General features: G+C 41.6%; 2 protein-coding genes across 10 annotated transcripts in view; one reads left to right on the top strand and one right to left on the bottom strand.

Moving 5' to 3' along the window:
* The window catches only part of Lrrc40 (leucine rich repeat containing 40), a 30,616-nt gene extending 28,559 nt beyond the window's left edge, over positions 1-2,057 (top strand). For all 3 annotated transcript variants that reach the window (XM_048453507.3, XM_048453506.3, XM_048453505.3), the window contains one exon: positions 1,112-2,057. In XM_048453507.3, coding sequence (XP_048309464.1) covers positions 1,112-1,217 — 106 coding nt within the window. In that variant the 3' untranslated portion in view covers positions 1,218-2,057. The remainder of the gene's footprint in view (positions 1-1,111) is intronic.
* Positions 2,058-2,144: 87 nt separating this feature from the next.
* Positions 2,145-23,887, bottom strand: part of Lrrc7 (leucine rich repeat containing 7) — a 464,597-nt gene continuing 442,854 nt past the window's right edge. For all 7 annotated transcript variants that reach the window (XM_087897454.1, XM_085677493.2, XM_048453499.3 and 4 more), the window contains one exon: positions 2,145-18,663. Coding sequence is in view for 6 of the 7 variants with exons in the window: in XM_085677493.2 (XP_085533619.1) it covers positions 18,556-18,663 (108 nt within the window). In the remaining variant the exon portion in view is untranslated. The remainder of the gene's footprint in view (positions 18,664-23,887) is intronic.

Genomic DNA, 23,887 nt, shown 5'->3' with positions numbered 1-23,887 from the left:
TGTTTACATAAAAACTTAGGTTAGTAAAGTCTTTTGATTGAAGATATTTCATTAATTCCATAAAGAACTTACCCTTAGTCATAAATTGAGTCTTATTTCCAAACATGTAAGTGAACTTTGTACATGTTCCTCTGGTCAGGGAGGGCGGACTTGTGTGGATGGCCCTTGGAGTGTAGAGTGAGCTGTGATTGCAGTGTCCTTGGAGTGTAGAGTGAGCTGTGATTGCAGTGCCCTTGGGTACAGAGTGAGCTGTGATTGCAATGCCCTTGGGTGTAGAGTGAGCTGTGATTGCAGTGCCCTTGGGTGTAGAGTGAGCTGTGATTGCAGTGTCCTTGGGTACAGAGTGAGCTGTGATTGCAGTGCCCTTGGGTACAGAGTGAGCTGTGATTACAGTGCCCTTGGGTGTAGAGTGAGCTGTGATTGCAGTGCCCTTGGGTGTAGAGTGAGCTGTGATTGCAGTGCCCTTGGGTACAGAGTGAGCTGTGATTGCAGTGCCCTTGGGTACAGAGTGAGCTGTGATTGCAGTGCCCTTGGGTACAGAGTGAGCTGTGATTGCAGTGCCCTTGGGTAGAGTGAGCTGTGATTACAGTGCCCTTGGGTGTAGAGTGAGCTGTGATTGCAGTGCCCTTGGGTGTAGAGTGAGCTGTGATTGCAGTGTTTGCAGTGTCCTTGGCATGGGTCATTGTCAATTTGCTCATTCACTTGCTTAAATCTATTTTATTATTTAGCATGTGGTCATGTAAAATCGAGAGGAGACTAACTGGTAGTTCAAATCATAGCACTATCATTTAGCAACTCTTTATCCTAGGTACGACTTTGTTTTTCCAGTTCTGTATTGCCCTGCCTTTAAAATCAGAAATATTAATGATGCCTATACCATAAGTCTGTTAAAACCAATGGAGCCAGTGAATGTAAACTCCGTAATGTGCCTCTCATGTGACAGTCACCTGTGCTGTTGGGTATTGTAATTCCAGCTGTCTGCATATTTAGTTGGGTTTGTAAGAGACACATAAGTAAAAATACACATTTATAAAATTGCAAATGATAGTTTTATTTCATGAAAAGAGAATCACTAATAGGAATGCTTAATTTTCTTGTTTCTTCTATTTAGAACACTACTGCTAGATGGAAATCCCTTCCGAGTTCCTCGAGCAGCCATATTGATGAAAGGCACAGCTGCTGTGCTGGAGTATTTGAGAGACCGAATCCCTGCCTGAGTCAGTGGCATCTCACCCTGGTGCTCATTCTGAATAGGAAGGGCCAGCCTCCAGTGCTGCCGTATTCCAAGTGTCGCTGTGTTCACTCCACTAAGTGTGTCGTTTGTGAAGTACTGTGAGCGTTTATAATGGTGTTGGCTGCAACACATCTTAAATGTTTTGTCAACTCATTCGTTATGACATTGCAAAAACTTTTTATTTTATGAGATTTAATATTTCATAATGATAAGGCAACCATCTTTTTAGATCGGGGTTCCTCCTGGTTTCTTTTTATTTTCCATATAATGTGAACTGAACAAGACTGTATTAGCTGTAAGTGAGCAAATTTTACTAAGTATTATTCTTTGTTATTTAAAAGAAAATCAGGCTTTTTATTGCCCAGGAATTTAAGCTTTCTGTGTGGTCAATGCATTTTATATTTAGGGTTTTTGGTGTTTTTATTTTTTTAACTTCATATATGTGTATGGGTGTCCTTTATTCCAACCTGGTACGTCTTATTCTAGCACCATGATTCTGAAATCTGCTTACAGCCTGATTAAAGCTAAACTGGCAGTTTTACAGTAATTTTCTAAAAGGGAATTAGTTATAAGCAAGCTTGATTTAATAAAAACCAAATATAAACATTGTTGTTTACACTGAAATTATCAAAAGCAGGTTATGAGCCATCCAGGCTCACCATATGATTGTGTCAAGAAGCCAGTTGAGTAGTAGCGTGTGTCAGCGGGCGGAGGACGGAGGTAGAGAACTTGCAGGTGATTGAGGCTGTTGATGTTAGGAAAAGTCAGTGCTAACAAAGATACATGCTTCATGTCCATAATAAAGTTACATTTTTAGATATTAGTACAGTGTTTTTGTTAAAGAGAAACACGCCTCTCCATGTCACAGCTCCTTATCTCACAGTCTGCTCCATAGTGAACCAGACACACGTAATAAGGTGATGTTTTATTATTTATACAGTAAAGAGACTTTTATGTTATTCAAAACACTTTTTTAAATACTGAAAAATTTGAGTACAACAGAACCTGAAAATGGCTCTGCTGTACACCATACAGCAGTTCTCTGTACAGAGCGCATCTGCAGATGCTTCCAGACTACCCTCCCTACCCTTAACCCGTGCTAGAGTGTAAGACAGCTGGAGAGCACAGACCACACTGCAGAGGTGAAATACAGGTTAGTGGGACTTTGCACATAAAATTAAACAGCTTTCAAGGTTGTTATGGTCTCATATGGCAAAAAACCATGAAGTACATTCACAATCTATGTTAATAAATTAGTGTTTCTTCATTCAGTTTTATTTACATCAATATGTAGTTCAACTAAAAAGTACTGTTAATCATGGTACATTGTTTTTTAACACATACAAAAATGACAACTTTTATATATAATTTTAAGCTCAAAATCACAATTATCTCAAAATATTAATTACAATACAGCCATTTCAATTAAACATATCATGGTTTGATTTTTTATATAAAATGGTAAACTTTATTATTAAAGTAAGCAATTTGTTTTGAATTGGCTAGAGTACACCCAAGTAGAAAATCTAAATGTGATGTGTGAGGTGTTTACTGCCCCTCCCACCCAGTTTGTATAGAGCCACCTAGGCTAGCAAAGAGACGGAAAAGGCCCCAGTTTATAAATATTGAGCCTCATTTGCTAAACTGCCTTGGCTTCTTGGTTCTTTGTAAAAGCTCTACAAAGGGAGTGTCCATAGACTGCAATGAAATGCATGCAATTATATACAGCGTGTAGAATGCCAGTTCACTGACACACATCGAAATGTCCACATAGACGGCAAAGGATGGACGGAAGGAGCACTTCACCTGCCACGTGAGTGTTGTCAGCTGGAGCAGAGTTTTAGGAATGAGGTCCCAGTTTTAAGCTCTGACGGGAGGAGCCCTGGTTACTGTGGATGTGTGATCTGGGCGCCGCACTTAACTAGTGAAACCAGATCCCATCAGAGTATTGGTCTAGAGACCTGAAGCTGTGCCACCACTTAGGAATCTCTCTTATACCTTATGAGAGTGAAATATTTAACTGACTTATATGACCTCAGGAATTTGTCTGTGTGCTTGACACATAAAACATTAGAACTAACAGAATAAAGAAATAGATTTACCTCCCACAAATTACTGAGAGCAAAAGTCATTGATCAAATAATTTTGAAAATGAAAAATAAATGTGATGAATATTTAAAAACAGTGTGTTTGTGTAATTCTTTGCAAACCTCTTGGAGCGCCCCCCCCCACTGTCTTCCATCAGAATCACTTTTCTGATGCTTAATACTTCCTTCCTGAAAAGAATGAGACCACAGTTGATAGTTTCTCGTACACAGCTGTGTGTGGGGTGCTCTTGGGTGGCTGCTGGTCGGGAAGAAAAACCTGGTTCTTGTAATAACCTGTAGTGACCTTGCGATGACCTTACTAGCCCGGAGAGTTCTTTCCTCCAGTGTAAACAGTGTCACCTTCTATCCACTGAGTGCAAGAACTTGATGGCCTCTTCCAACACAAGTGCTGTCTGCCTGTCAGCTACCTTTCTCTACCTCGGACATCACATAAGGCCTGCTCTCTTGAGGGAAGCAAAGGAAATGTCTAATTATCAGAGCAGAAATGCAAAGTGTTTGTTGTAGTCCATTCACACTGTCAGCAAAGCAAAACAAAGTGTCCTAAGCGTTAAGTAGCACTCAGCGGTCCTATGTAAGCCAGATGCCCTCTCCTTGGTCTAAGACTTGTGAGTACCTCTGAGTGGAAAAATGAATGTTGAAAATAATACTTATTTCAACAGTACATTCGGGCAAATACGGGAAATTCTTTATCTGCCTGAGAGATTCGTCTTGGTTTTTCCAGAGACTTTCAAAAATAAATAAAATCATCTAACATTTGCCAGGGAACTCTTCTTTAGTACCAGAATGGAAAGCTATGGAAAACAATCTGGTTTGTCCATGTATCAAGTGCTTTCCTTAGTCTAGCTATCAGGCAGTTCAAAACTCAGACTCCAGCTGTGCAAAACAAACTAGCAAAGAAAAATGTGCGTCTAAGAGACACAAAACCTGAGTTGCAATAAAAGGTTTTAATATAAGAAACTTCTTAATATAGGAAAATAACCTTTGAACAGCCAAAAAATACATTTATACAATATAAGCAGCTAACTTGGTGCTTAAGTGTCTTATAAGACTAAGCAAGAAAGAGATCATTTACATCTGACCATTTTTCTAACTAGAGTTGAGATAATATCTATTTTCATTCCCCTGAATTAATTCTTTTTAAAAAAAAATACTGCACATATTTGGGTAATTCCTATTTAGTTTTTGAGAGTGGGCCTGTTGCTTCCTGGGCCCTGCAGCAGTAGTTGGGGCTGCCAGAGCCACAGGGGAACCTAAAGTTTAAAACATTACAGCTTGGGGTTGGGGTTTCTACAGACTCCTCTCCCCTCTCTCTGTCTCCATACTCCATCTTCTTTGCTTCAGTAGGTTTTTGAGGTGCTAGGAATTGAACCTAGGACCTTGCAACCCCAGTCCTTGCAAGATCTTGCTATGTAGCCCAGACTGACCTCAAACTTGTAATGCTTCTGCCTTACCCCCCATTGCTGGAATCATAGGCGTATTTCACCAAGTTGGATGCAATTGCTTGCCTTTTCATACTTGGTAATGAATTGTCTCTGCTGAAGCTTCCCTATGTGCAGGCAACTGCCAGGACCATGTCTGCTTTCCAGACCTGAGTCTTTTCCAGAGCTTAAAGCTTGGCCTCTGCATTTACTTTATTGGGAGGAAATCTGCTTAAATGCCTCTCATTATCTTGTCATTAGACCTGATTTAAGGCTCAGTTCAGGACATATGTGTTTCCTCAAATATACTGAGGGCATTTTTTTAGGAATTGATTGAAAGTTGCTTTTCTGTGCAGTTTTGATGGATGCATTCACCTTATTGACACTTGGAAGAGGGAAGCCACAGGATCCCAAAGGTTAAGTCCTTGAAGCTGCAATTGCCTGGGGCCTCTGCACAGGAGAGCCTTGCTTGGGGAAATGAGTAAAGAGATAAGAAAATGTCTTAGCAAGAGGACTCCAGTTTGCTTATTTGTGTGGCACCTACCTAAAAGTGATTTTACGTTGGGCTGAAAGCTAAAAGCAGAGTTCTACCGTCTCTGCCTATAAGCAAACTTGTTGCCATGGGAACTGATGCAGGAAAATTAAAATATGACAAAGAGTGAGGAATTAAATTGAAAAAAAAAATGACAGGGAGTTGATGTCTGCATTGCTGTTTAAGCCTTTGGGATTTAAAGAAAGTGTTTCTCGTCTGATGACATCAATGGAAATGGCCAGAATGACTTAGCAGTTAGTGGTCCCAAGGCAGATGCAGGAAGAAATGAGAAAGTAGCAAGCTTATTTGGTTAAAGGAACTCTGTGAAACCTAGTTCCATCCCTGATAAGTTAAGCTTTTTAGCCCATGTGGACTGTGTGGTAAACAGGCAACCTGCAAAAGACTCTAACTGAAAGCCCAGGCACACACCTCACAGGATTATTGCACACCTCATGTTATTGCTTGAAGTGGCCTCCCAAGAATTCAAAATCAAAAGCCAAAGAACAGCAACAAAAGCCATGATTTATAAATCCCTCACCCCTCCCCCACAGCCAGACAACCATCATAAGTAACTGAGGACTTTGTTTCTCATGGAAATAAGTAGTTTCTCACAAAAATAAGTATTTCTCTTCACTTGATCAAAGCCTTCCTGAATACCCTTTTCTGGTGTTCTCAGCCTCAAGCCAGACAGGATGTTGGAAAGTTGGCAGTGAGGGCTCACCTAGCAGTTTCAACCCTGATATAAGGAGGTGGGTATGTGTCTGTGCTCCTGGGAACCAGCCCTCTTGTCCTCCCAGCTAACGGAAGCAGCATCCCGGGAAGCATTTCTCTAGAAGCCATGATTACCAGTGACTTCCTGATCTGTTTGTTAGAGCTCCTCTCTGAAGCCTGCCGCAGTGTTCAGAGTCCTTCAGAGAGTTCGGAAATCTACGAGGGACCTGGACACTCAGGGTGGTTAAACAGGTTGGAGCATGAAGTCTGTGTGTATGCAGACTAGATTTCTTACACTAATACCCAATGAAGATCAGGACTGAATAATCTGATAAGGGACTAAAGGCAGTAGGCAGATCTCTTCTGAGAGCCAAGCATTTCATGGGGTCTTCAGAAGTAGCTATGAAGATGGCACAATGAATACATTGCTGCTTCTATTTCTGTATGTCTGGTGTCTAAAATCATTTCCTGTCTGGAGGAAGACTAGCCGCGGGTGTTAAACTGAAGAGTGACTAGCTTCAAAAGCTTTAACTCACCCTCTTCTGGGTAGCTCTTTCTTTGGGCAAACTTGATTTCCTCTCAGAGACCACCCGTCTACTGTATAATATAGTAATTTTACCACATCCATCCCGCCAACAAGCGTTCCATTATATTAGAACCCCTGTAAGGTACTAAGCGCTAAAATCCTACTCCACTTTCTTCTGCGTGTGTGTTTGCTTGTGTGAGAGTGCATGTGTGTATTCTGGGCATGTCTGCACATGTATGCATGTGCCTGTGGAGATTCAAAGTTATTGTCAAAGATCTTCCTCAATGACTCTACGCCTTATATACAGGAGCAGGGCCTTCCACGTGAAGCCAGAGCTAGCCCAGGTGGCCAGTCTTCCCTGGGAGTCACTTGTCTTTGCCTTCTGAGCCAAGGGATGCCAGGAGAATTTCATATGTTCTGACAGTCCTGAACCAGGCCCTCAGAGTTGTGTGGTAAACTCCTTACCTACTGAGCCATCTCCCAAACTCCTGTTTTTTGTTTTAAACGTTTGATTTATCTCTCCATTTCTTTGTGTGGCTGTTTAGGAGATTCTCTGTTATGTCCTGTATCTTAGTGTGGCAGACGTGACTTGTGGTCATGTCATTTGTCATATAGCAGTAGACTATTTAAAAAAGAACCGGTTTCCTTAGCTGAAGATATTTATTGCTTTTCACTGCCATGAACATTTGGGAATTCGAAGAACTGACTTAGGAGTGCACTGATGATGTCTATGCAGCAGGCGTTACCAGCTTTCTACAGCTGGGCTTTCTCTACTGGCCAGTACACCTGTTGGGTGTCACTGCTTCCCTTCCTGGATATCTAGCATGCTCAAAGTGGCACCTGGAGGTCAGGAAATAAGTATTTTCAAAACACAATCTCATTTTCTTGTTTTAATTTTATTTTATTTTGGTTTTTTTTGATACAGGGTGTCTCTGGAACTCTCTCTGTAGGCCAGGTTGACCTTGACTCACAGATCTGCCTGCACAATCTCATTTTCAAACGCAGCTATGCTGCATGTTTCTGCTAAATATTTTCTAATTTAATACACAGATTCACTAAGTCACTACCATCAAGGGTAGCTGTGCCGCCACACCTGAATGCATGATTGTATCTCTGCTAACCCACACCCAGACTGATCCTAAGAAGAGGGGTGGGGTGGGGGACCCTAATTTTAACCTCAAGGAACAAACAAAAACTGGCATTTTTCTGGTAGTAAAAAACATAAAATCCACCCGTTCTTGCCATGTAATGCAATAGCAGGAGAAACTTCCCCATGGGAACCTGAGGAGGTACTGCTTCTTAGGAGCTAATGTGGAATTCACCTTGTAGTGACTTAGTGAATCTGTGTGCTAGATTAGAAAATGTTTAGATGCCCTAATCCTGCGTTCTCTCTGACTTTGATCCCTGAGGACAACCTCACTGAAGGACTGCATCAAAATGAGCAGCAAGCCAGGCCTGATGTGACTCATTCTGGATGGTATTGCCTCAACTGTCTTCAAAGACTTGTCCTTTCTGGACAATAAATACAAATGAGAAACGGGAGCTGGCCTTCCAGAATGTTCCATACCCGCACTGTGAGTCAACGAAGCTGAAAAGCACCCTTTGCTGCTTTGTCAGCGTGACAGACAGCAAGGATATTCTTATTCTCTGCTTGCCCTCAGTTTCCTCAGACACAGGCGCTTGTCAGACTTCTTAAGCACCATCTTCCCATTTGACTGTTTCTTAATGGGAAAGGCTGATACCTACTTGTATGTTTGGCTGTTCCCACAGTAAAACTTTGAACATATGCCTCCACTGGATTTAATCGAAAGGAGAGATGGCTCAGAGGTTAAGAGTGCTCTTTGAGAGGGCCCAGGTTCAACTTCCAGCACCCACATGGATTTAAATGAAAGAACAACAAGAAAAAGTCTTAAAAACCATTGATAATAATTAAAAAAAAAAAGTATTACCCTGCAGGCTGGAAGCCTGCGCTGAAGAAGGTCCAGAGTACTCTCGAGACAGCCACTTCAGCACTTCCCCAGGAGCTGGGGTGCAGCTCAGGGTGGGGCGTCTGCGTGTTCTGCAGGTAGGATACCCAGAAACAACAGTAACCACGTCCCTGAACTGCATCTCTTCACACAACAGGTTTGGAAGCATTCTCAATAAAAAAGTAAGTAAATAAAAGTCTATAACGTAGTATGATTGGACATGTGGGAATGTTGATGAAAATAATTTTGGAAAGGTAACCCAAAGGCCTGCTTTCTTATTTTTGAACTGTTTATGATGACTTAAAATCCTAGATCCCAGAGGCCCAGATTTTGTAGACAAGTGTGGAAATGAAAAAAAAAAGCAGTCCTGACTCTCTGAGAGGGATAGAGGTGTGTGTGTGTGTGTGTGTGTGTGTAGTTGGAGGGGTTTGGGTCCCACATCTGACTTGTCCTGGGAGGCAGGCACAGAGATGTTCAGTTTAAGCAGCAGCATCTGCAGTTGTATAAAGCACCCATGAGGGGAGTGCTTTCTGGTGCTTCTCTTGGTTAGAAGAAATCTTCAAGATTCTATCGAGTGCAAAATACTTATTGCCAAGTTGAATGATTCCACAGTAAGACTGAAGAACTGCATGCATGTGTGTTTGCCAGCTGGTTTAAAACAAACAGGAGGAATGCTTTTCCTGATGATTTTCCTGCTTTTAGAATTTAATGAACACCAGTGAAGTGAAGCTGTGGCTCACAATCACTCACTTATCTCTCAGGAGACGACAAACTGGACCAGTTAGGGAAGGCCTTGGTGAAGTTTTTCTTGCAGGCTCCTCTTCCCACCCTGAGGCTACCCCACAAACCAACCTGGGTAACGCTGCCATCCTACACAGCTAAAAGCATATCCCTGGGCCCGTCACACTACAGAGCCCAAGACAGGTGTTCACATTACAGCAGAGCTGGCAGGCTAGAAAGCGAAAGTCATGGTCCCTCAGCATCATGGCAATCATAACCTCAGCACAAGGGGGATGTGCTGGCGGAGAGACTGTTCCCGGAATGAAAGACCAAGATTACCATATGAACAAGTAAAACAACGATAGCAACAAAATATATACTCAATGGTTTGTACCATGAACTGAGTGCTGGTCCAGTACCAGATGCACAAGACAGACAAGGCAGCACTAGGGAGAGCACTTGAGCTAATGGGAAGCCTCTCGTTCTCCAGTCTAGTTTACAACCAAACTGACCTTTAGGAGCCCATGAGAGTCTGCAAGGAGGATAGTGATGGAATAGAAAAGAAATTTACAAAGCCAGATGTTTCTCAAAAGAAGAGAACCTGTGTCTGGCACTCCCGGCTTGCTGGCAGGTCACACTGCTCAAGTTCAGGCTGGCTAATGGGTGCTTTGCCTCCTGAGAGGAACTAAAGCCAGCCTGGTGATCCTACCTGAGTTGGTGCCATAAAACCAGCAGGCTTGAGGCCACAGGGATTGGTCCCCAGCCCCCTAAGGAGGCTGACCAGACTCTGCTAAGAGCTCACTGCGGGAGCTGGTGACCTTGTGGCCAGAAGAAAGCAGCTCCCTTTGGAGAAAAACACCAGGATTTAAAGTTTTAATAAGCTTCAGGGAAGAACATCCTGTCTTCTGTTTACTTTTGCTGGAGGAGGACAAGATTGAGTCTGTAGAGCGGAGTCTGAAGCCCCCCTTCCCCGGGGAGGATTTTGATGGGATCATCAAGGTAGAAGCCCAGGCAGAGCACACTGTGAAGAAGACACAGTTAACTCAAGTATGATTTCTTTCACCAGGATTCAGCCATCAGAGGCCCTGGGACTCTCAATATCTCTGAAACACAGTATGTCACCAAGGTGGCCAAGGTTCCGCTTTCGATACATGGATATTATGACTGTAAGAGGCTGGGGTGGGTTTACCTAACTAGGCCTTTCTTGGAACCCAATTTTCATGTTATGAGATGCTTTTTAAAATGCATTCGTTTTGTAATAAACTCCATTATGTTATGCTAATTCTTGTGCAGGTGAAATGTGAGTTTATAGATATCTGTTGGAAATGTACATTCAAGCAGGACCTTGATAAGTTTCTCAGAACAGAGGCCGTTCAGGCAAACTTGATTCCTGGTGCTTAAGTCTTGCAGAGATAATTTCCAGAGTAAATTATGATGATTTAAAACAAATATATTGCCATGTCAACTGATGGGAAGTGCGGATAAAATAAGGGGGATTAGCATAAAGTATCTGAAAGACTCATGCAAGCTAGGGAAAAACTGTGAAACTGGCGGATGTGTTTACGGAACAGTTAAGGAACAGAATCTCAGCACACACTGGTCCAGGGCTGAAAAAGAGAGAAATCTGCACTCTGGGAAGTTGATTCAACCTGAGCGTTTTAGTAAAAAAGATACAGAATCCATTGGCGTCGCTTAAGCTTAGAGCATGATTATAAATAGTCGTTAATGAAGAGAGTGGAAAGGAGTATTACTCCATCAGCACAGAGACAAGAACCGGTTGTGAAGGCTTCGCTAGACTGGCATTAAATCTAGGAAGACGCTCTCCACCTAGTGGTAACTCTTTGTAATTACAAATACAAATTTGTAATTTGTATACAAATTTGTAAATACAAATACAAATATGTAATTGTAAATAAAAAGTCCTGTGGCCTTGTCCAAATGATAGCTTGTTATCTCAGGCTTGAAACCAGGAACTCGAAAACGAGGGGCTTTGGGGAAAAAGCAACACATAATTTGGTGCTTCCTCAGTTTTACTGAGAGACCCCCTCTCTGGGAAATTCGGGTAATGTGTTAATTGTCCCTTCCAGATTCTCACTTGTCTCAGGAGTGGCAGACACTTGAACTTCTCTATGGGGCTTTTTCCTGTGGTTGTGTGTCTGACACTGGTCCTGACCTGTTGACTATGGGGACCTCATTTCTTCTCTGAATTTCTCACGCCATTTTCTTTTATGACATCCTTTACTCTGTTTCTCATCTTCACAACTGTAGAAATAGTTCAAGCTGACAACCTTCCTAGTCACAGCACAGGGCAGAGGGGTCTTTCTATTAAATGAGTCTAAGGTTCAGCCTTCACAGCTCTATCAGGGTTCTAGAGCTACGGCCAGGATGGGTTTCTGGGCCTAGTGGTCTCGAAGATGCTTAAAACCACAGCTCTGTGATTCAACATCATCCTTCATGTCTCTGGGATGTTTATGACAACTAAATACAGGATTTTTCCCCAGAAGAGACAAATCCAAACTAATTAAAAGGATGTAAAAGTGTTTTTCTCACTGAACAACAAGGCCATTTAAATGTTTTGGGCAGTGTTGATATCTTTAGAATATGTAAAAAGAAAATGAAACCTAACTGCTGAACAGGGCAAAGGTTCTGGAGACTTTGAGAAGAAATGGTAAGGATAGGGGAGAATTCGGCATAGAGGACTTCCCAACCCCCGAAAATGGGAATAATGAATCAGCAGAGGAGGCCAAAGGTAAAAGGTTCACCATTTAAGGTTACACAGAGGAGCGTCAGTCGTCCGCTTAAGTCATGATTTGTCAAGTGTGCCACACGCTGCTTGTGGCACTAAGAAAGGCTGAGGGATTTATACGTTTTCCTCGGGTGCTGTCCAGAAGGCTCTTCAGTACTGCCTGGCCCTGTCGCTCAAAGGAACTTAAGCTTGACAGAAGAGAATTAGCCTAGACCAAGCTGCCAGGGCTCAGGTGGAGGGAAGACAACAGTCTGTTGGTGGAACTGAGAAAGAGCTTCCTCATTAAGATTACAGAGGGTTCATGGTCACTGTGCCGAGTAGGCAGGACCTTGAAGACCAAACATGATTTTGGTAACTTGGAAAGGAGGCTGGGGGAGGAAGCTTGCCAGTGAAGAGCCAGTGGGTGCAAAGGCCATGAAGCACAGGGACACTCCGAAGGTGAAGAATCTTAGCCAGTCTGGGTAAGGCAAGGAAGAGAAACAAGCTGTTCCTACAATCAGAGGCCCCAGATCTCCTGGGAAGGACAAGCAGATGGTTGGTTTGATGTGTAGACATCCACAATCCAACAGCATACAAAACTGTTGGATCACGGGCTGGCCTAAACAGCAGGCCAGGCAGTGACAGCCTTCTTAAATTCACAGGGGAATACATAGATCTGAAAGGTGTCACTATGTGTAGATCAGGCTGTCCTGGAACTCACTATGTAGACCAGACTGGCCTTGAGCTCACAGAGACCCACCTGCCTCTGCCTCCCACCACACTCAGCTATCCACTGCCTTTCTGAGTCGATAATTCTGACACTGGACACTAAAAGTATGTCCTCAAGGCAGTGGACACAGGAAGGACTTCTGTGTCTGTGTCCACTCCTATGTCTGTTAAGGGTTAGCATTCACTGATGCCAGAGCATGGTGCCGAGTGCTGGGCCAGATTGAGGGACAGTTGTCCTCATGACAACCCTTGCTTTCTTTCATGCTAACAAACTGACAAAAACATGGCCCTTTCTCCAAAATCCAAGAGATTCTGGGTTCGGTTTCCCTGGTCCAAAAATATTTCCAATCTGGTCATGACCAGTCTTTCAGAAGTTTCTCTAAGTCCCAACAAACATTTGAAATGGCCTCCCAGTGGCCCTAGGACCTGGTAGGGAGATGTACAGATAGCTCCAACTGAAGTACTGTTCCAACCCAGGCAGAGTGGATGCCATCCATCCGCCATGGGTTGGGGTAAGGGCCGAGACAGAGGACTCAGCACACTCTCTCATTCCGTCTGCAACTTCTCTTTCTGCTCAACTGTAACGTCTTGTGCTGTGTCCCTGGCAGGCCTGATGCATAGTGGTACCCAACAGATATTTATCATAAAATTTATGATCACTGCACTTTATATTTTTGTTACAGTCTTCAGTGACATATCTCTAAATGCCTTAAATGTATAATTTACGCTAGGCTTCTGAGATCAGCTGCGCTATTGTGAAGGAAGTATGTGCGTTTACTGTTGGAAACAAGACCCTATGTGATCTATTTTCCTCTATATGAGAGACATCTGTCTGTCTGTCTGGTGTGATATATGCTTATCACTTATTTTAAAATGGAGGGGACCCTACAAAGAATACACTTGTTCAAAGTGGGGGAAAACTTTCAAAGGAGGGAAATACTGAATGATACTCTTAAACCCTTCTCCCCTCACCAGTTTATATACACATGGGTATATACAAATGGTACCAGCTTAAAGGATGAAGTAAAAGCCATTTTTTTTAATAAAGGAAAGGATTATGCTGGATTTGGAAATTCATATATTGAGGTCTGGTCCATTGCTTCTGCTTTGGTTAGGTCTGTATCAGTCCAGTGTTAGACAGAGTCATGGGATTTTATCATTTTCTACATAAATGCTGCCTGAAATTTCCCAATATTTAACTCTCTATGGTGTCACCCTGAACAAAGTCAAGCCGAAACAAGAGTGTGTATTGAAAGGGGTGTACCCCAGGTCTCCTGGCTACTTGCACATGCTGGGACTAGACCCTGTCGTTTTTAATTTTGCTCCCTACTTAGGCAATGTTACAGAATCCATCTGCAGATCCCAGGCGGTCAAGATGGGGCTAGAGTTAAAACCATCTGTTCTTATGTCCTTATCTCCCCCACCCCCCAAAAAATGACTTCTAGGAAAATCAAGACAATCACATAGTGAGAAAGCAAGGGGACCCAGAATCCTTTATTTTCACTGTTGGTTATAAAATAAACTCTTAACGTGATCTTTTCCCTTCATTGTTCCAGAACCCTCAAGTTCTTTGGGATGGAAGGCAGGAGTTTCTGTCCTCAAAGGAGAGTGTTTCTGGATAATTTCCTCACAGTGTTAAAGGTTGGGAAGACTAAGAGGTACCCCAATATGCATACAAGCAGCTTAGAGAAAGTTCCTCAGTATGGCAAAAATCTAACACTTTAGAATAGAGAAGCAAACAGTCAAAATAAACACAGAAGTGAAAACGTGGCTTTGTTAAGGCACTGACACCCTCACACACCTTTGTGCATGAGCTGTTTGCTGCTGTCAGTGGTATGGTGAACACTGACTCTTCCCCTAGGAAGAATTCCTCTCAAACTTGGGTGGAAATCCTCAAATGATATTCGGGATCTTCTGGCAGCTAGAGCCCTGGAGGCTCCATGTGTTTGCCTCAGTGGGATGGAAACCTACACCTGCTTTCTTTGACTAGCAAGTGTGGGTCGGGCATGAGTCTACAGGAGGACAACAGTTATGAGAGGAGACCACCTTTGCACACTAGAAGCAGAAATATCCCCAGATGCGCCCGAGCAGAATTAAAAACGAGGTTGTATCTGCCTTAGTCTTGTCCATGGGTGTTGTGGGAAACTCACTGCATACTGTGGACTAAAATGGAGCTAGACAGACATGCAGGAGAGCCAACATCCACACCTTTTGTAACATTTTCTCTGTGTGTTCCACAGTGCATACCCAATTACCCTCAGCCCATATTCTATTTGAGTGACATAGCATGTTTTCATGCTCCAAGCCAGGGCAGAGTGCCTCTCCTAGGATTGCTAAGGAAAAAAAAAGTTGTTTAAGTAATCTTGAATTTTGAAAATTCACCAAAGTTGTGATTTGTCAAGAAGCTGCGCCTGTGAGTGGAAAGCGGACGCATGACTGACTGTTGTTTGAGCATCTGGTCAAACCTCGGAAAGAAGCATTTCTGCCACAGGCTTTGGCTGGCCCCTCGGTGCTGCTGGTCTTGTACTGAAGGACCCATCATAACTGACTGGACTTTATTATTTCCCTAACTTGCTACTTTTAGCTGTTCTAGTGTTCCAGTGAATCTGTGGGTGGATTCATGAATCAGTCAGACATGTCATGACTGAACTCACTAATGGTTTAGATGTCAGTTTGATACCAACATGAATTTTGATTTGATTAGATCATATTCTTGCTCTCCACAAGAATGCATTCATGGGAATAGGCATCCTCAATCTTCCTGCCAATGAGAAGCAGAAAATGATGATGGATGACTCAAACCCTGTGGAAAGAAGGGCTGAGAAGAACACTGTTTCCCAAACTTTTACACTGAGGTGTTTACACTTGGCAAGTTTTAAGACTAAAAATTATACGTTTCTGAGTTTCTCCTTCTAATAGTTTGGAAAGTCTGGAAACTTTTCTATTGATATTCGGTTATGTGAATCAAAGTCCTTCATCATTTTCGAGCCTCTATCCTCTCTCTTTTTCCCACTCACATCGTAAGTAGCTCAGCCCCACTTTACATGTACTCCTCTCTGCAAACAAGTCAGTGTTGGTTCACACACCTGATCTGAGGTGTTCTCTGTGGAGGTAGGGACACAAGCTAAAGCCCGGACAGCATTCACTACAATGCCGAGGGAAAAACACACTTCCACAGGCTTCAAGTCAGCATGGCATGCATGCTTGGTGGCTTGTGTTGCCTGGCAGGCTGGAATCACCTTAATAAAGTGTGGATGCCTCGTGAGATGTTTTGAAGAATGTCCCTTTAAATCTATTTATCTTGCAAACCCACAGAGTTTGGGTATTAATTGCCAGTATTTGTTCTTTCTGTCTCTACTGTCTCTACTCTACTCCACATCACCCTTGACCCAGGTCTACAAACAGCTTTCTCAGCAGGAAGATCCAGGACCCACCGAGAGGTAGAGATTTCATGGTGCCACCGGGCACTCATTCCTTCGTGCTGTAGATTTTTCTTTTTCTTTCTTCCCTTCTTAAAGGCACACTCTTAACTTACATTTTTGATGTTAACTTGAACCAGATTCTAGTTTCCGGCAGCAAGTTAGTCACTCAAAAATAAAAATAACCCCAGATCAATGAATTACTGGCTCGGGTCACCTTTAAAATCAATGAGAAGCTCCTCCCCCAGTCACAAGTGATTAATGATTTCACTGCGTTAACCTAAAACAGAAAATGTCCCTCTGTGTGACCACCTGCCTGTCAGTCTGAAGCCTGGAGTATATCCACATTTTCCCCAAGAGGTCCTTTCCCCATTACTGAGCTTCACAGAAGGAAGTGTCAAAGCAAGACCCCTGGCAATGTAGTCCACCAAGGAAAGGTCACCACCTCTCAGCTGATGGCCTCAGGAGCACCTGACGCTCCTACACAAGAAAGTACGTGGGAACCCTACATCTGGTTGCCTCTTGCTTTCCGGAAGAAGGCTGTGCAGCCCTGATGGGTGCTTTCTGGACGTTCCAAGCGGCAGTATTATGTTCTGAGCCTGGTTGGTTTCTCTTGACTAAGACTGAGCCTAGAACACCTGTTGTAGTGATGTGCTATGAGCTTTTGAAGAGAAAATTACGCTTTAAAAGGCGCCTCTCATTAGATGTTCTCAATATATTAAAATGCACTTAGAAGCCGCTTCTGTGTAATATGCCAAAAAGGCCAATCTTGAATCAGTAGCTAATTGTCAAAGCCTATAAAATCACGGTATTGTGTCATCCTGACATAAATCAGCAACAAAACCAGTGCACCACCTGCTAAATGGAGTTGCATTTGTCTCCACGTGACAAATTCTAGGCCAAAAACACCACTGTACTTCTAATAAGTGGCACTCATTTTAATAGATCCTACAAAAATACAATATTTTCAATGTCCCCATAAAACATAAACTTACAAATATTATCCTCAGAGCTCCGGTGACAATCCACATGTGATCCTATTGTAAAATTTCATAGAATATCCCAAACACTAGCATATAAGATCAATTTGTTACATAAAAAAGTGATGTGGGTATATGAGGGAATGCATACAACCAACTATGGAAAGTTGATCTGAAATTTCAAATTAATATTTTAATCAAATTAGTAACTATTATAAAAAGAAGTAACTTAAAGGATTATAAAACATATTTTGAACTTTCACAGGGGAAACACAATGTAAAGCACATTAGGCTTTTTCCACTCTCTGTTATGATTGCATTCATATTTATGTTTCTTGAAACTTTTTTTGGAAAAAAAAATTTAATCTATTTCTGTCTGCAAAAAAAAAACAGGCATTAAGATTAATGACACCAGTTAGACCACAGCTCTGAGAAATTATATCTGAAGTTTCATATTTCAATACCAAAGTTTTGAAATCACCCACCATAGCTTTCAAACAAGTCTCTCTCTGTAATAAATGTCATCATTTCCCAAAATTCATTGAAAATGATTTAAAAGTAGCAAATTAAACAAAGCAGCACACGGAAAAGTTCCACATTTACAGTAAAGGGATCACAGGGGCCGCGATTTATAGTCAGCGTAACCCCGAGGAAACAAAACATCAAAGCCTTAAGCTTTCCCTGCCACCCGTCACTCACTGCTTCTGGTTGTAGTGAAGAACCTGGTCCACCGCGGCCTGTGGTCTGTCTCTAAAGTCTGCTTGTGTTCTTTTAATTAGCTAAAGGCATTGAACAGATTTACCTTCTCCGATAATTACTCAGGTCCCAGAGATAAATGATAATTTATGAACTATTTCACTTTGCTATGGGAATTTAGCAAATGGCTGTGGAAACCAAATATAAATACTTTATACTTTATGTACAGTTGCTTCCATAAGGCGTAATCATGTAATTTTTATTGAAAAAGATTCAATATAGTAAAGTCTTATTTTAAGATATATTTTCTTTCTCAATCCAAGGTGTTTACGAAAATATCGTTTTTCTATATTTTTTTTTGTATATATGCCAACATATACCTTGTGCTAGAAATACTTTATGGGGATTACAACTCTTTATATACAACTTTTGAGGCAGTATTTCTGATGGAGAGCAGAATTTGTAAAGAGCTTGTGTGTGCTTCCGTGCTCCGAAATGATAGGAAATCCACTTTGAGAAGACAACTTATTTGATTAAAAAACAAAAACAGAAACAAAACCGCACCAATGCACAGCCAGAGGCTGCCGCTGGAACTGATACAGAGCCACGCACGAACGCCGTGTTTATAGGTAACATTTTCCAGGGTGGTCAAGGCTAACGTACAATATTATACACCTGGCACTGATGTTTGCCATTGGTCCAGCAACTGGCAAAATTGGTTTCTATGTATAAATTTATTTTTGAACATTAGCTCTGGCCTGACATATCTTCACTATTTATATAAAAACATTTAGACAGTGAGCTCACGTTGAATAACTAGGTCTACTGTATTCTGGAAGCTCTTCAGTAGTAAAACAGCTTTTTCGTGTTCCATGTGCACAAAACTGTGTCCGTTTGCCTGAAAACACACAAATGAAACAGGTCAGTCAATGCCAACAGTTCTCTCCCTCTGCACCATCATAATCACAGGACTCAACGGAGCATAGTACAGTAAGATTGTAAGATTCAGAGTGAAACGGTTTTGACAGGCATTTATCAAGTGCCCGGTATTTCCTTGCTTGTATGCAATCATGATATCCTACTGGGTAAGATCAGTACTTAGACATGATTCAGTTTTGCCTGCTGTCCCAGTTATCTGTATTTTGTTTCACTAGGGATGAGCTCAGGTCCTGGTGCAGGCTGGGCATGCGCTCTGCCGCAGAGCCTCATGCCAGTCCTGTGGCTCCCTAGTTGAGGTGGCACTTAGTCAGCGTTACTGACACAAACTCACCAGCATAATTTTTAAAGTTACTTTTGTTTTCATTGATGTGTATGTGTCTTTGTATTATATGTATGTAGGAACCTAGAGGCCAGAAGAGGGCATTGGATTCCCTGGAAATGGAGTTATAGGTAGTTATGAGCTGGATATAAGGTGGTTATGATCTACCTGGTATGGTTATTAGGAACCAAACTCAGGGTTTCAGCAAGGGCAGCAAGGCTCTTAACCACTGAGCCATCTCTCTGGCTCCATGTTAGATACTGTAACCATGCCAAATATGAGTGGACACTTATGGTGCTATTTAATCTCATTTTGATCCACTGGAAAATAGTTGATATATATATTCTGTTTGGTTTTTCAAGTCAGGATTTCTTTCTAGCTTTGGGACCTGTCCTGGAGCTCACTCTGTAGACCAGGCTGGCCTTGAACTCACAGAGATCTGCCTGCCTCTGCCTCGCGAGTGCTGGGATTAAACATGTGTGCCACCACAGCCCAGCCGATTTATATATATATATTTTAATTATTTATTTATTATGTATATAAATATTCTGTCTGTGTGTATGCCTGCAGGTCAGAAGAGGGCACCAGACCCCATTACAGATGGTTGTGAGCCCCCATGTGGTTGCTGGGAATTGAACTCAGGACCTTTGGAAGCGCATGCAATGCTCTTAGCCTCTGAGCCATCTCTCCAGCCCTATATATTCTTTAAATTAAAAAAAAAAACCCTGTTAGTAAATGCCAGAGTTTCCGTGGTTCTTTTTTCTTTTTTCTGAGACAGGGTTTCTCTGTGTAGCTTTGGAGCCTGTCTTGGAACTCACCCTGTAGACCAGGCTGGTGAGATCTACCTACCTCCTCTGCCTTCCAAGTGCTGGGACTAAAGGCCTGTGCCACCACTGCCTGGTTACAAATTGGTTTTTAACCTAGTTCAAAGAATCAACATCTTCGGAATGAAACCCAGTGATATTAGTTACAAAAGAAAGCCTGCAGTGTTCTAGGTAAAGGTCATCAGGGCAAGACATCAAAATTCATTTAAAACATAATTAGCCTGTTGGAATTTCAGAACCCAGCTGGCTACTGGTTGATATTTATGTCACACAATGTACATTTTTCTTTGTAACGAGTGCTCATGGTCCTTGATTTTCTCTATATTAAACAACAAACTGTCTTACTGGAATTGTTTTCACATAATTTAATGGAGAGGTAGGCCTATATGCCTCTGAAAGATTAAGACTAAATTAAAACACAGAATTATTGAAATTTGGAATAAATTTCTGTCACCTGGTAACTGACAGCTACATAACTACTCCCTTGCAGGATGAGACACACTGCATTTGGAAAAACAGTTTACTGGACTGCTTTGCAATGTATAGACACTGGGTAACTTTCTGTGTGTGTGTGCGTGTGTGTTTGTGTGTGTGTGTGTGCGGACATGCATGCATGTGTGTGCGTGCATGTTTGTTTATGTGTGCTTGTGTGTGAGTGTGTGTTCTATATGTATTCTTGCATGTGTGCACATATGTACATGTCTGTATTCATGAGTGTATATGTGTTTGCATATGTGCATGTGGAGGCCCAGAGGATGGTATCATGTACCTTCCTCAATAGCTTTTTACCTTCCTTTTGAGACAGGGTCACTCACTGAACCTGATGCTCACCGATTCAGCTAGACCAGCTGGTCAGAAAACCTTATAGATCCTCTTGTCTCTGCCTCTAGAGTGTTAGGATTACTTGATGCTGTGCCTGGCTTTTATCTGGGTGCTGAGGATCCGAATTCAGGCCCCTGTGCTTACACAGCAAACATTCTGCCTGTTGAGCCAGCTCCCTAGCTGGACTTTTCCAATTTTCAGTGCACTCATACTTAATCTGGGGATACTTACTCTTTTTAATGTTTTTAATATTTTAACTAACCATTCACTTAAATGTTAAAATGTTTTTCACTGTTTTTATCTCTTTTATTTCCACAAAAGGTAAATGTTAGTTAGAAAATTACAATTTAATAATGGAACGTTTCTGCAAAGAACCCAATACCCTCTGAAAATTTTCAATGAATTGTCCAATATTTTTATATTTCCAAGTGTCAGGGTGAAGGACTTCTGGATTTGGAGACCGTGAATCATACGTTGTTCACCATTCTATCCACTGTGTAAGTATTGGTGCTGAAAAATCAGCAGTGTCACTGTTGAGGGGATGGGTAGTCAAATAAGTAGGTGTGAATCTGAATGATGTGTTCATTGGGAGATCTTCAAAGAGGATTGATCCCTTCCATGATGACCTTCCTTCCTCACTTCTTTAATTAAAAATGTTTGTTGTGAGTTGACCAACCAGGGCATTGTGGGAGGCACTGGAGCTAAGACCTAAGATAATGAGATTGGGAAGTTGACAGGGAAGAGTTTCAAAGGGAAGAGAGGTAGTTCCACATGTTAAGCATTTATTTTAAACTTAAAGTATCCTTTGAAAATTTCATGTGTGTACTGTGTCATGAACATATTCAACCCTTTCCCTTCTTATCCCCCTTGTACTTCCTCTGGAACGTGTTCTCTTCCCACCTCGGCTGCCATTGCATAAATTTGATCAAAACTTTTCTGGAGAGGTAGACAGAGACGAGATAGACAGACAGACAGACAGATCTTGAGATCTGGGTAAATGGAGACAGGGAGGTACTTAATGGAGACCTAGATACACAGATCCCACTAGAGATTAGCGCTGGCAAGCAGGTATCTTACCCCACAGTAGTTAACATTCTACTTTGGCACAGTTGGCTTTGACACAGTTTTTCTGGATGTTGTAAAAGTGGTAGCTCTTTTTAGTTTTACCAAACTAAAAAGGTTGTTATTTTATTAGTCTATTTTTGTTTTTTGAGACAGGGTCTAACTATGTAGCCCAGGGAAGTTTTGAATTCATATTCCACCTGCTACAAATACATGGGATTAGAGTTATATGCCACTATTCCCAGAGTTATGGATTATTTTTTAAATAGTAATTGAGCTATTCATTAAGAAAACTTTCATTCTAAATTTACTACAGTTTTATTGTAATAAATTTATGATAGATTGTAAAATTGTGGAAGCGAGCTTTCTCTTTCCACCCTGTGAGTTCTGGGATCAAGCTTGACACCAAGCACCTTTACCTACTCGGCCATCCTAATGCTTGACATTGGATAAGCATTGGATACCTGCTTTCATCTTGGATAGTTCAGATAGGGTCTCAAGGGATCACTGAATTTGTGATTTTTATGTTTAAATAAAGATGAGAAAACCCTTAGTCTACAACCTTCAGGGTTGTGGTTGTTTTGTATGTACATTGGAGAGTCTGCAGTTCCAGAGGAAGGCTGTTCTATGGCGGTGTCAACTGCAGAACACAAATTCAATGATGTTTTGAAAGATAAATACAGAGGAAGCATTTACACGAGTGACATTTGAATATGCCCACAACATAAATGCAAATAATAACAAGGATTAATGCTAAATCAGATAACATTTCAAATGTCACATTTGGTTGCATGTATATATGTTTTATATAAACATTACCGGACTCACATAAAATGTGTGTAATTTTGAAGAAGCTGCAAGTTAATGAAATGTGAGAAACAAAGGTGATGCTTATTAAATTCCAGTGAAGTTAATAGGAGACAATCTTAAAAGTGGTATTCAGACAATATTATGCTTTGAAGATATGTAATTCATAGGCTTCTAGCAGGAGCTGGTTTGAACATATGGAAGGCCATTCCAGTATAGTCTTTATGCTGTTTCCAAAAGATAGTGTCCCTAATTTAATCTCACATCTCCTGTGCTGCAAAATGCTTTTAATCTTCCCTTGTCATGATTCATACACAAAAATCCCCAGTTAATAAAAGTAAGATCTGCTGCCCAATCACAATTGAGGATGTAGTACATTAATTTACTGTAAAATACACATGGTTTTTCATCCCCCTTTTTTTTTCTCCTGGGTTTCTCTTTGGCTTCCTTCTGGTAAAACCTTTGTTAAATGTGTGCGTTATAGATGTTTGTCTGCAGAAACTGTCCAGAGGACAAAGGAACTGAAGACTCTAAACCTTCATACTGGTGCTGAATTCGAACTGCTGTACAGGGCAAGGACAGTGGATCCTCTTACACATTAAAAGGGAAATCAGATTAGAGATTTGACATGTACTTTTGGTTAGTTCAAACACATCTTGAGGAGAAAACACTTAAAGAGCCAGGGCATACATATTTGTGTATCAGTATCTTGAAAATTTGAATGCCTACAACTGGTGGGATAAAGAAAAATGAAAAAGCACAGCCAGCAAACTCCAGCTCTGTGGGCAATCCTTAATGGAGCCCAGCTCTGACCGCTAGGCATCCTGGGAAGCAGTCCATCACAGATAATTACTGTGCTTCATACTAACTTCCTAGAATTAATTTCCATTTCAGAATTGCCTTGTTTTATTGGTTCATCTTTTCTGTTGATTCTATTTTTCCTTCCTTTTCCCCATTCATCCTTTCTCTTTGGAGACATCAGTGTGTATAGGCCAGGCTGGCCTTGAACTCAGCTCTTCTCCCTGTCTCCACCTGCTTCGTGTTGGGATTACCGGAATGATCCATGCCTGACCCCGTTTTAGAGTTTTCACTTGCTAGAGTATTCTTGTTAAATGTTGGGCTACATTTAATACTGAATGCACTATATAATCAATATCACATCACCTCCAGCTGAATATACAATATAACCAATACCATATTGACTCTGTATGTTATATAATCAATACCATGGTGATTCCAATTGAATACACTATAGAATCAATACCATGGTGACTGAAAAATTATGAAACATTTTCTGCCACAAATCTCAACTACAGACCTTCATTTCTGAAACTGTTCATGAAAAACGT

This window comes from Myodes glareolus, chromosome 17, assembly GCF_982192425.1.
Source record: "Myodes glareolus chromosome 17, mMyoGla1.1, whole genome shotgun sequence".
Lineage (NCBI taxonomy): Eukaryota > Metazoa > Chordata > Mammalia > Rodentia > Cricetidae > Myodes > Myodes glareolus.
This window is presented reverse-complemented; position numbering and strand designations above follow the sequence as displayed.